This window comes from Palaemon carinicauda, chromosome 40, assembly GCF_036898095.1.
Source record: "Palaemon carinicauda isolate YSFRI2023 chromosome 40, ASM3689809v2, whole genome shotgun sequence".
Taxonomy (NCBI): Eukaryota; Metazoa; Arthropoda; class Malacostraca; order Decapoda; family Palaemonidae; genus Palaemon; species Palaemon carinicauda.
The window spans coordinates 56,212,102-56,223,952 of NC_090764.1; the positions used below are offsets into that span (position 1 = coordinate 56,212,102).

Here is an 11,851-nt window from a genome sequence, read left to right on the forward strand (position 1 = left end):
CACATAATTGCTTTCATGTTAAATGTTGAACCACCCATATAATTGAGTTTACCACCTATTAATAGGCCTGGCAGTACCCTTTACATATATATATATATATATATATATATATATATATATATATATATATATATATATATATATATATATATATATATATAATTATAAGGGGCGCTATAGCTAGATCACATTTCAGAAGAAAACATGTTAAACTATTTCCACTTAGAACTGCAGCATTATTTCCGTTTAACATGACGATCTATGATCAAGCTGAACATCCAACATCCTTACAAAGAAGTATTTTAAAGTAATAATTACATAAAGAGTTTTCCACCAAAGTTAATCAAATTGCAGAAAAAATGTAAAGAATTACAAACTTTTATTCATAAGATATTACTGACGTGATCAGTTATGTTGATATATCTTTTGCTGCATCTGGTGAAGGAAATTCTAAGTTATCCATTATTAATGCCAACTAAAACACGTATAATTTCAGTCAAAATGTATAAGTCTTCAAGAAAATTATTCGAGAATTAAAGCAAAGAATAAATTGTTTTTGCTATAACTCTTGACCTACTTGTTCTAAAGATATTCATCCAGAAGTAAAATCAAATCTTATTTATCTAATATAGGGTATCTACATTCCAAATAATGTTATTAATCCAAAGGCTTTTAATGATTCCACATATTAAGAAATAAACAATGAATTTATTTAAGTTTATTTTATAAAGTTCATGACATTGACAAATTATTCCATTTAAAATCAAATTTTATAAGAATTTGGTGACCACATCAATTCCAGTAGAATGTTTGACAATCGAAATTAAATAAGGTATATATATATATATATATATATATATATATATATATATATACATACATACATACATACATACATACATACATACATACATACATACATACATACATACATACATACATACATATATATATATATATACATATATATATATATATATATATATATATATATACATATATATATATATATATATATATATATATATATATACATATATATATATATATATATATACATATATATATATTACAAATTAATAATCCATAATGAAAAATAGAAATAACGGCGTTTAACAATTTAACTGGCATGGTAATTAGATGGAAAAGTCTACATGTGCGTGTGTTTGTTGTATTATAACCTTAATGCTGACGATATTTACTAGTTTTATTTACACAATAGTTACATGCACACAATAATTACGTGTACACATTTATTTATACTTTTCATTTTTGCAGGAACTTGGTTACCATTTTCTTGTAATCGAAATTTTACTCAGAAAAAAAACCGACACAGTTTTATTTTGTGGTCTAATGCTGCTACTGAAGGCGAAGAGGCAGATATAACGGATTCTTTTGAAAGATGGTGGCATCGTGGTAGAAGCAGAGTCTGTGTACATTTCCGGAGTAGATTTTTCATTCAGGATATGCCACAGCAAAGCCGCCATCTAAAAAATAAAAATGTAATGGGCGGAATGTTAATAACATTATTGCTTTCTTGTATGGGTCCTGTAAATACAGTATTGGTTTTGTCAATATTACTTGTTTTCGGTTTTCGTTTCCCCTTATATATTTTAGATTTGAAGATAATATCTATAATGTGAAATGAGAAGGCCCTCAAAGTGAGAGTAAAGGATGTAATCATTTGATTTCCTAATATGCCAGTTTTAAACGCATTGTGATTATCTATTAACAAGTACTTACTTAAATATTTAGAAAATTGTTTGGAAATCACATGAAACTGAGACTTAAGATAGAAGTCCAAAAATCGGAGAGGCTTGAAAAGTAACGGTTGCATTAGAATTAAAAAGTAAAGTTATTAATGTTTCTTACCTATATCATCATTTCCATGAGTAGTATTAGTCTCGTTTTTTCTATTATCTAGCACAAGACCTGAGAGCTGGGCTTCTAAGAGACTGACTGTATATCGTCTATCTTCTTTCTCTTTCCTTAGACTCTGAATTTCATCTTCCATCTTTCTGATGGTGACTTTGGCCAGCCGTTCCTCGCGTTCCATTCTTTCGCGATTTCTATGAGCCTGTAAAGCTCTTAGTCGCTTGATCTCCAACTCCTTGTTTTCTTGTGGGCCTAACTGATACAACTTTATTTTCCTCTTCTTTTTAGTGCCACATGAGATTTGTGATAGTCCAACGACTTTGTTGTGAGTCTGATACTGACTGGTGGATTGTTCATCATCAAACTTGTGTCCTCTTTCAGCCTTTCTTGTATTGATGAGTGAGCCACTTGAGCTTCGAGTAAGTTCCTCACAGGTGGCAGCCATATGGTCTTCATGGGGTTTGGTCTCTATAGCTGAAGCCACTTCTTTCATGGTATCCAAAGAAGTAGTGAGATCATCAACTACCTCTCTTAGGCGAATAGAACTTCCAGACCAACAACCATCATATATACCATAAGAAGAGGGTGAAGTGTCAAAGCTACTATTTGCAAAATTTTCACCAACTACTGAAGGACAATCAAAATTGGGGACATATGGTTCTGGTAAATCTTCAACTTTAGTATTTATTGACATTGTATATTCGATGGGGGTGAAAGTGTTTAACTGCCTATGATTATAGTCGTGTGTTTCTGAATTCGCAATGTCAAGCTTCGTTCCTGAATGTTCATCTTGTGGATATCCAGATTTATAGGGGTATTTGACAGATTCATTCTGATACGACGAATTCATGGCTGGTCTATCAAAATATTTTGGACAATGAAGTTGACCTTCACTTATGCCGTCTTTCATACCAGAGGGACTAATGATATGGAAAGAGCTAATATTCGGAATATATACCCAGCCAGACTAACATTTGGAGAACTAATTTATTTATGAAATTTCCCGCATTTTCCCCAAGTAGGTAATACTACTTGAGTAAATTCATCATAGTAAAGGAGTGATGATCCATACCCTGCGTGAGTGTTCAAAAAAGGAAAACTAAACTTGCATAACAAGATTTCCGCTAATTTAGTTTATTGTTTATCGTTATTCATACTATTTTTCTTTTTTTGTTTTATAAGAAAAACGATTAGTGTCCATTTAATGTCACAATTTCCTAGGATATGACTAATTAGTTAAGAAGCTCTTGACATAAATCCTTGTATCCTGCATGTATTCAAGCTGTTTCTGTTATCTGGAATCGATTTATATAGATAGAATTAAAGATGTAATTACTCTAAAAGTCTCACCAACTTTGGAATTTTTATATTTTAATATTATTATTATTATTATTATTATTATTATTATTATTATTATTATTATTATTATTATTATTATTATTTGGTCACGATACGGGTTATTATTATTATTATTATTATTATTATTATTATTATTATTATTATTATTATTATTTGGTCACGATACGAGTTATTATTATTATTATTATTATTATTATTATTATTATTATTATTATTATTATTATTACTTGCTAAACCACAACCCTACTCGGAAAAGTAGGATGCTATAAGCCCAAGGGCTCCAATATGGAAAATAGCCCAGTGAGGAAAGGAAATAAGGAAATAGATTTTTCATATATAAACTATAAAAACTCCAAAATAACAGAAGGAAGGGAAATAAGATAGAATAGTGAGTCCGAGTATGCCTTCAAGCAAGAAAATTCTAACCCAAGCCAGTGGAAGACCATGGTACAGAGGCTTTGGAGTGTCCTCCGTGAAGAGCTGCTCACCATAGCTAAAGAGTCTCTTCTACCCTTACCAAGAGAAAAGTAGCCACTGAACAATGACATTGCAGTAGTTAACCTCTTCAGTGAAGAAGAATTGCATGGTAATCTCAGTGTTGTCAAGTTTATGAGGAAAGAGAAGAATGTGTAAAGAATTTGCCAGAACTATTCTATGTATGTGTAGGCAAAAGAGATTTTGAGCCATAACCAGAGAGAGGGATCCAATGTTGCAGTGCCGGGCAATTTAAAGGACCCTGTTATTCTCTAGCGGTAGTATCTCAATGATTGTGTGGTAGGATATTCAGTTCATCCTTAAATAAATCTACTGCTCTTGCTTGATTCTCGATGGAGTTTGTCTCACCAAATCGTCCCTTATGACTTGGTCAGAATTATTCTGCCTTTATAATTACTTTTCTTACTAGGAACGAGTCCATATCCATCTCAAAGGTTAGTTGTGTATCGCTTCAATTCTGATGAGAAGTGTTAAAGGCTACAGGGCTGAACATCAAGTGTCTATACAGAATATAAATAGGTCTCTACTATTAAATATATAATGGTTCAGTTCTGACAGTAGACTCTACCTATGGAAATATTTTAGCCATAACAGAAGAGAAATTTATGAACTTATCGGTTTGACCTCTCATAGTTTTACAGGTCTGCCATATATTGTGTCTTTTATCACGCAATATACTGCATTTCAACCTCCTTTTCCAGTGCTACAGTATTTGTCCTATTCCAAAGGTTCTTCCTCAAGTATAAAATATTCAGACCTTTTTGAGTATATGACCCTGCCACAATCTTGATACTTTCTGAAATAACTTCTGAAGATGTCTTTATAAAGGCGCCTACAACAGTATTGCCTTTATACTATGCTTCGATTCCTCAGTAAGTGTCCGTCTTCAGTAATTCTTACTAGGTTAAACTTGATTGGCAGAACTTTGAATTTGAAATTGTATTGATTTCGAATGTAATTAAGGTATTTTCTTCTCAAAGTTCTCATTATATTTGAATAATCTGTAAATGGAGACCTGAGATTATCCTCCTTTTCCTATTTATAAAATAGAACTCGAGATGCACCTCTTTAGTCTGTTGACCAAGAAAAGAATTTAGCTGGTCAATGACAAATTACGATTTGGTAGATTTTTTCTCCATACCTGTTTTATTATTGAAGGAATGGGTTTATTTTCTATCATATAGATTTGTCCAACCATATATGGAGCATAGCTGATCTCAGAAGTAAAGTGCTCCATGGCAAGCGGTCTGTACGCCATTTCCACATATGTTCATTTTGTCTACTTGAAATTTGTTAAGTACCTTTAGGACCCTAAGTGTTCAGTTTAGATGCATTGGTTAGCCAACACCAAACTGCAAATTGGGTTGCAATAAAGCTGTTAATAGATTGTTTGGTAATCATCAACACTATCTTATTTTCTAGCAGTAGTGTTATTTGCAATCTACCCAGTTTTATTGTCTACTCAGTTTTATTGGATATGGCCATCATTGTGTATGCATTTTAGAATTATTTAGGAATATTTTAAACAAATAATCGTTTTGATATTTGTATATTTTTTCAAACCACAAAAACGGAGCCTTAAGCTAGATCTCCATAACTCGAAGAGGTTTGAAAAGTAATGATTACATTGTGTAAAACTATTGCGTAAAGAAACAGTTTTATTGTATTTGTTCCTTTGCAATATATTTACTCTGAACTTTCTTCTTAGGGGATCTGGGTATCTATCCATTCACAACCAGAAAAATCTGATAGGCCTCCCAGCTACCCCAAGCATCACGCTTGTGACAGCTCCCGGCATGCCCCATGTCAGGTCACACTAGTGTACAGGTCCTCATTACAGTTATGGGCGTCGACCTGTGTACAGGTGGATGTGTCTTCTGTTGTCTGACCTATTTCCTTTGTGTTATTCGTCTTTGTGTTTTCCTTTCGTGGATACTTGTATATTCTTCGCTTGAGGGAGGCCAAACATCAGCAACTCGGTTTTCGAGGGACTTAGTTGAAAGTGAATGACGTTTTTTTGTGTTGAGTAGAAGGGAGCAAATAGAACAGGAAAAACAAAGGAGGACAGTTCTCCTTCCAAGCGAAGTCATTCCTACAAGTTCTCCGAAATCTTTCCCTGTCCACCCCCAAGATGAGTTAGGGCTGGGTGTCAACCCAACACTGAGACTGATGTTCCTTTTGTCCTTAGCCCAATCATTCCAGATGTTCCGGTGTAGGATGACGTGCTGTAGAAAGGGCCATCGGCTTCTGCCGAAGTGGTTTCTGTTATGGGCCGAGGCCTTTCAGGATGACTTGCCTTGTGCATTGACCTCTTTGAGGACATCACTCATTCCTTAGATGGAGCACCTACCCACCAGCGGCACTGTATCATGACGGGTCTTCTGAACAGCTTTCACTATCGTAATCCAGTGCCCTTTGCCCGTCCTCTCAGGGGAGGAAACGCTTCCGAGGAGGACCAGCCGCTCCGTGGTTCTCCCCCACAGTTTCCACACGATCTTGGAGCCCAGTGGTGGGTGCCATCCTCCAAGGATGGGGTACACAACTTAAGAAGGTGCAGGACTGGCCCGTCGTGGTCGCTACCATGAGTTCCAAGTGTACTGGTATCAAGAAGAAAAGGAGGAGCTATTCTTCTTATTCTTTTTTTTTTTTGCCACAGGCCTTGTGTGTTTATCTTGGCCCTTCACCGTCGCAAGACATCATAGTTGTCGCTGGAACATGTGGCGGCCCCAGCCACCTCGAGGCCTCCCTCGCTTTGGAGAACGTCCTAAATTCCTTAGACTGACACTGGGCATTTGGTCAGGTTTACCCCGTGTGCCCTTCAGGGTCCACTAGAGGGATATGCAGCTGCTCTGGCTGCCCTCCAAGAAGTTGTTGTTTGAAGAGAGACAGGGATTCCACTCGTCATTATGATATAGGACTCTTTCCTCAACAGGAGGAGATGGAGGACTGTGAGAGGAAGAGGAGGCTCTCTAGGTCCATGTTGCATTCCAGGCACTGGATCCTAGGTCACTATTCTGTGGCAGCCTTTGCCGCCGCAGCAGGAGTGGGAGATGCCAGTGCAGCCATGGGGTCCCCTGTATTGCCCATAGGTGTTCCTCCTCCTGTTTCCTATGGACCCAGAGGAAGTGGCATGTCTTTCGCCACCTCATCTCTGCCCACTACAGCATGTTCTACTCATCCTCCCATGACCACCAAAGTCCGGCAAAAGTGACTGCCAAAGAGCGGCGGAGTTAGCACTGTTACATACTATGACAAGGCTCTTGCTGTCTTGAATCTACCGGCTACAGTGGGCTTCACTCCTCTCACAACTGCCTGAGCCGAGCAAAAGTGAAGCACCCCTCTTTCCGTCTTGGCTCTGCCCACTACAGAGGTCTCCACTGCAACCCACCTCACTTGGCACAAGTTCCACACTGGAGATCACTGCTCATCTTTGCTAGGGCCTACCAACGGAGGACCAGTCTTCGCTGGATGAGTCTTCCACTTTCCGCAGAATCATCTCTTGATCTGACTGCACAATGTGTCTGCCGGCCCAGCGCCTTCCCTGTCTCAAAGAGCTCATCAGTGGTGGAAATTTAGTTGGGCACCTGCAAGCAGTCCAGCTGCCCCTGAGCCTGCCCAGGTTGCACGCCACATCTCAACCTTCTCCTGCCTGGACAGGGCCATTGCAGGGATGAAAAACACCCTACAGTTCCATTGGCTAGGCTGTGGATTCCACGGTGCAAACCATTACCTCCCTCTCATCTAGGAGTGGGACAGAGCCACTAGCTACCCTTCATCCAGGAATGGAATAGAGCAGCTCCCCATCTCTGGCTGGGCCCTGAAACTGACGGAGCAAATCGTTACCTTCCTCTCCTCCGGTAGCGGGGCAGAGCCACTCACCTTCTCTGGTTCCTTCGTCACCTCCTTCTCCAGATGATATAGTGGCCCTGGATTCTGGGGGTGCCCATTGCCCCAGGGATATACTTCCCAGGCCTGCTCGTCCGGTACACCTGACTCTGAACCATAGTCGAGAGGGTGGTCCCCAGCAACGTTGACCTTCTCTTGGGTTACTTCTGCCCCTCCTCGGCCTGCCTGAGACCCACTGTCAACCAGTATAAAAGGAAGGCTTTCCTATCCCCTTACAGGATACCCTCTCTTCTCTCATCATGAGCCGGGAGGCCTTCCCCCCCCCCCCCTTCCATTCAACCAAAGGACCAGCTTCGGAGGAGGGCCCTGGAAGAGGAGATGAAGGAGATGCTACTGAAAGCTGCTATCCAGAAGCCGGATGATGAGTCACCAGGTTTTGTATGTGCCTCTTCCTGGTAGAGAAGGCCACCAAGGGTTGGAAACAAGAGATAGATCTGTCCGCCCTCAGATCTACACAAGTCGACCTTCTAGATGGAGACCACTATGACAGTCCCTGAGGTCATCGGGTAAGGGAACTACATGCTGTCCCTGGACCCAAAGAATGCACACGTCCAGATCCAAGTACAACCATCCATCAGGAAGCTCCTCCAGCTCAAGTGGAGGAAGGACGTACCCCATTTTCCGACCTTTTTGTCGGGTTGCACACGGCTGTGCAGGTGTTCTCCAGAGTCTTCTCCCTAGTTTTACATTGGGCCCACAAGAAGGAATCAGACTCCTATTGTACATGGACGACTGGTTTCTATTTTTCTCCTTAAGGGGGGTTTGGTTGAACCAAAGGGATGAGCTCTTGGCATTTGAGGAACTGGAGGTAGGGTTCAACTGCCAGAAGTCCCCCTTGATGAAGATGGTGTATCTGGGGAGTTTTGTACGGTAGTAGCCAGGGCCTTCCCAGCGGGGAAACAGCTTGGCCGGTTGGACGCAGCTGTCCGTCCATTTCTACAGGGGTCTCCAGCATCTCTGAAGGACTGTCACCGTCTAGTGGGATACCTAGTGATTCTGGAGAAGTTGGTTCCTTAGGACAGGATCAAGCTCGAACCGCTCCAGTGGGACATTCGCAGCAGGTGAACACCAACGTCAAGGAACATGTTCGGAGAGTTGCTCACATCCTAGTAAACCAGGGAGGCACTCCAATGGTGGACAGACCAAAGCAACACCCTGAAGGGAGTCTCACTAGAGGACCCTCCTCCGGAACTGTTGTTAACGTATTCATTCACAGAGGGGATGGGAGTTCACCTGCTCGAAACAGTCACGGACTTGGACCCCCCATGGAGAAGTCTCTTCCCATCAACGAGCTGGAACTTCCAGGAGGCACTTCAGTCCCTTTAAATTATGGTTTCAGGGAGGGCAGTAGCCCTAATGTGTAGCAATGCCATGGTGGTGGCCCACATCAAGAAATGAGGGGGTCCTCAAATCTCTTCCACTGTGCAGCCTAACGGAGTAAATCCTGGGATGGGGTGCAGACGGGAATATCTCTGTTGGCAAGGTTCATCCCTGGAAGAAGAAACGTGATGGCGGTTGGACTCAGCAGGAGGGGCCATGTGATGGGCATGGAATGGTCCCTACACCCGGCCCTGGTAAGTCAACGGATAACCATGTGGAGTTTTATCTTACTTGACCTCTTCGCAACAAGGCTCTATGGGATGCTCCTAGTGTTCTGTTCACCAGTCCAATACCAGGCAACAGTCATGGAGGATGCCTTCCAGCACCCGTGCAACGTTCTGGATGGGTGTGCCTTCCCTTCTTTCAGTCTGTTACGACAAGTCCTGAACTGACTCCAGGAAGCAAAAACCACGAGTCTCAGTAGCTTCATGGTGGCCAGACAAGCCTTGGCGGCCAGACAAGGAATGGTTCTTGGACCCAAGGGAGTTGGAGGTGGAAAAACCATGGCCCATCTTGTTCAGAGAAGATCCTCTGAGACAGCCACATTTCAGAAAGTTCTACAACGGGCTGCAAAACCTCTCCGTTTATGGCTGGAGGTTATCCGGCATCTCCTGATTTGCAAAGGCCTTTCCGGGAGGGCAGTCCCACAGATAACTGTCTTCCTGAGGAGTTCATCGGCAGCCATCTACCATACAAATGGGCAACGTTTGGGAGATGGTGCCTTCCCTTCTTTCAGTCTGTTACGACAAGTCCTGAACTGACTCCAGGAAGCAAAAACCACGAGTCTCAGTAGCTTCATGGTGGCCAGACAAGCCTTGGCGGCCAGACAAGGAATGGTTCTTGGACCCAAGGGAGTTGGAGGTGGAAAAACCATGGCCCATCTTGTTCAGAGAAGATCCTCTGAGACAGCCACATTTCAGAAAGTTCTACAACGGGCGGCAAAACCTCTCCGTTTATGGCTGGAGGTTATCCGGCATCTCCTGATTTGCAAAGGCCTTTCCAGGAGGGCAGTCCCACAGATAACTGTCTCCCTGAGGAGTTCATCGGCAGCCATCTACCATACAAATGGGCAACGTTTGGGAGATGGTGGCAACAGAAAAACGTCAAACCCTTGAAAACATCCATCCTGCAAATGGCTGACTTCCTACTACACCTCAGGATGGATGAAGGCGTCTCAATCCTGGCAGTGGGAGGTTACTGAATGGAACTAAGCCAATATTCTCGCTCAAGGGACTCAACCTGGGGGCTTGAAGCAGATAGCTAAGCTCCTATCATGTCCTCAGCCCCTACGGGCTCCAGAGTTGGACTTAGAAAAGGTCTAGAACTTCCTAAAGGCACCCCCCTTTCAAGGCCCTTCAATAACATCCTGGACAGAGATCTGATGTTGAATACAGTCTTTCTCCTAGCCTTAGTCTTATCCAAAAGCGTTAGTGAGATACACGGCCCGTCCTATGATGTATGCCAGACTAGAGGCTGGAAGGAGCTAACGTTCCGGGTTGTCACCCCTCTCCATGGTAAAACCCAGAACCCCGCAGTAGGAAGCCCCAGGTTTGAGGAGTTTTCATTCCCAGCCAATCTATGGTCCTGCAACGATAGCGACCATCTCCTGTACCCTGTCCAAGCCATGAGGGGGTACCTTGCTAGGATGGCGAGACTGCAACCTGCCATCTAGAGCCTCTCTGTATCCATCGGTAGAGTGAAGAACTCAGTGTCAAGGAATAATGTTTCGTTTTTGCTAAGGGTAAGTCTACAAAGCTCTATGAGGTTAGGAAGATTGGGATTTCTCTGGCATTCTCTAAGAATGTTTGGTCAGGTCCCTAGATTTGTTCAAAGTCAGCTCTGTCGTGGCTGCATACCAGTGTATTTAATTATGACTGGAAACCCCCCCCCCCCCCCCCGGTTCTCCATGTTGAATGGTAGAGTGGTCGAGTGTCCTATTCCCTTTCCCTATCCCCACTTCACGAGCATGTTCCTGTGGAGTACCAGACGAAGCATCGGACAGCCTATATGAGTATAATTCAGCTTTATCTTCAACCCTTTTGAGTGTGTTTCCTTTGTTGGGATGTTAGTATTTTCATTGTCTGAATGGCCTCCTCACTGCAGCTCCCTTCCTTTTTGCCACCTAGATTCCTGGTTCCTGGCTCCTAAGGATGAGTCTCCTAAGAAGGAAGTTCAGAGTAAGTATTTTGCATCAGAACGAATAGCAAATTTTAAGTAATTTGTATTTTTCCTAGCTATACTTACGACGACCTTCCTTCAAATAATTCCCACCAAGCCATCCATCCCCAGAGGGTTCTGTATGTGGGTGTTGGGTTTTTTATTTTCATGGGAGCTGTAATGAAGACCAATACCCTAGTGCGCCCTGATCTGGGGCATGCTAGGAACTGTGAGATGCGTGATGCTCAGGGAAACTGGGGAGGCCTATCGAATTTTTGTGGATGTGACTGGGTAGATACCCAGATCTCCTAAAAAGGAAGATTGTCATAAGTATAATAAAAATTACTCAAAGATTTGCTATTTTGTAATTATTCACTCCTGAAAGTAGTTATTTCCTTAGGGAACTACAAATCAGGCAATTCAATTAAAAACTAAATTTATCAATGTTTCTAATCTGGTTAAACATTTCTAAGAATAATATTTGTCTTGTGTTGTGCACTTTGTAGTGCAAGACTTGAAGGCTGGTCTTCTTCAGTTTTGAGCACCAAAATTCGTCAGTTAAAGGATGAACGTGGCAGTGGGTTTTCTTTACTTCACTGAAGCCACACCCTCTAATGCTACTGTTACACCTTTCTATTGCATTAAGACACGCTCAACAAAGAGCAAAAGTTTCAATTGG

The 11,851-nt window shown here is 41.7% G+C and overlaps 1 protein-coding gene across 1 annotated transcript; it reads right to left on the minus strand.

The window, feature by feature from the left end:
• Positions 1-1,073: 1,073 nt before the first annotated feature.
• LOC137632045 (uncharacterized) lies at positions 1,074-2,811 on the minus strand. Its single transcript, XM_068364021.1, has 2 exons — positions 1,873-2,811; positions 1,074-1,487 (listed from the first exon to the last, which is right to left on the minus strand). Exons 1-2 carry the CDS (start codon positions 2,783-2,785, stop codon positions 1,456-1,458), a joined length of 945 nt encoding a protein of 314 aa, XP_068220122.1. The 5' UTR covers positions 2,786-2,811; the 3' UTR covers positions 1,074-1,455.
• Positions 2,812-11,851: the final 9,040 nt, after the last annotated feature.

Excerpts from the sequence above, each read along its gene's own strand:
- LOC137632045 (XM_068364021.1), bottom strand. The coding sequence starts at position 2,785 with ATGAAAGACGGCATAAGTGAAGGTCAACTTCATTGTCCAAAATATTTT. Across the intron at positions 1,488-1,872 it reads TCATGGAAATGATGATATAG|ATGGCGGCTTTGCTGTGGCA; the intron begins GTAAGAAACATT and ends TTTATTTTTTAG.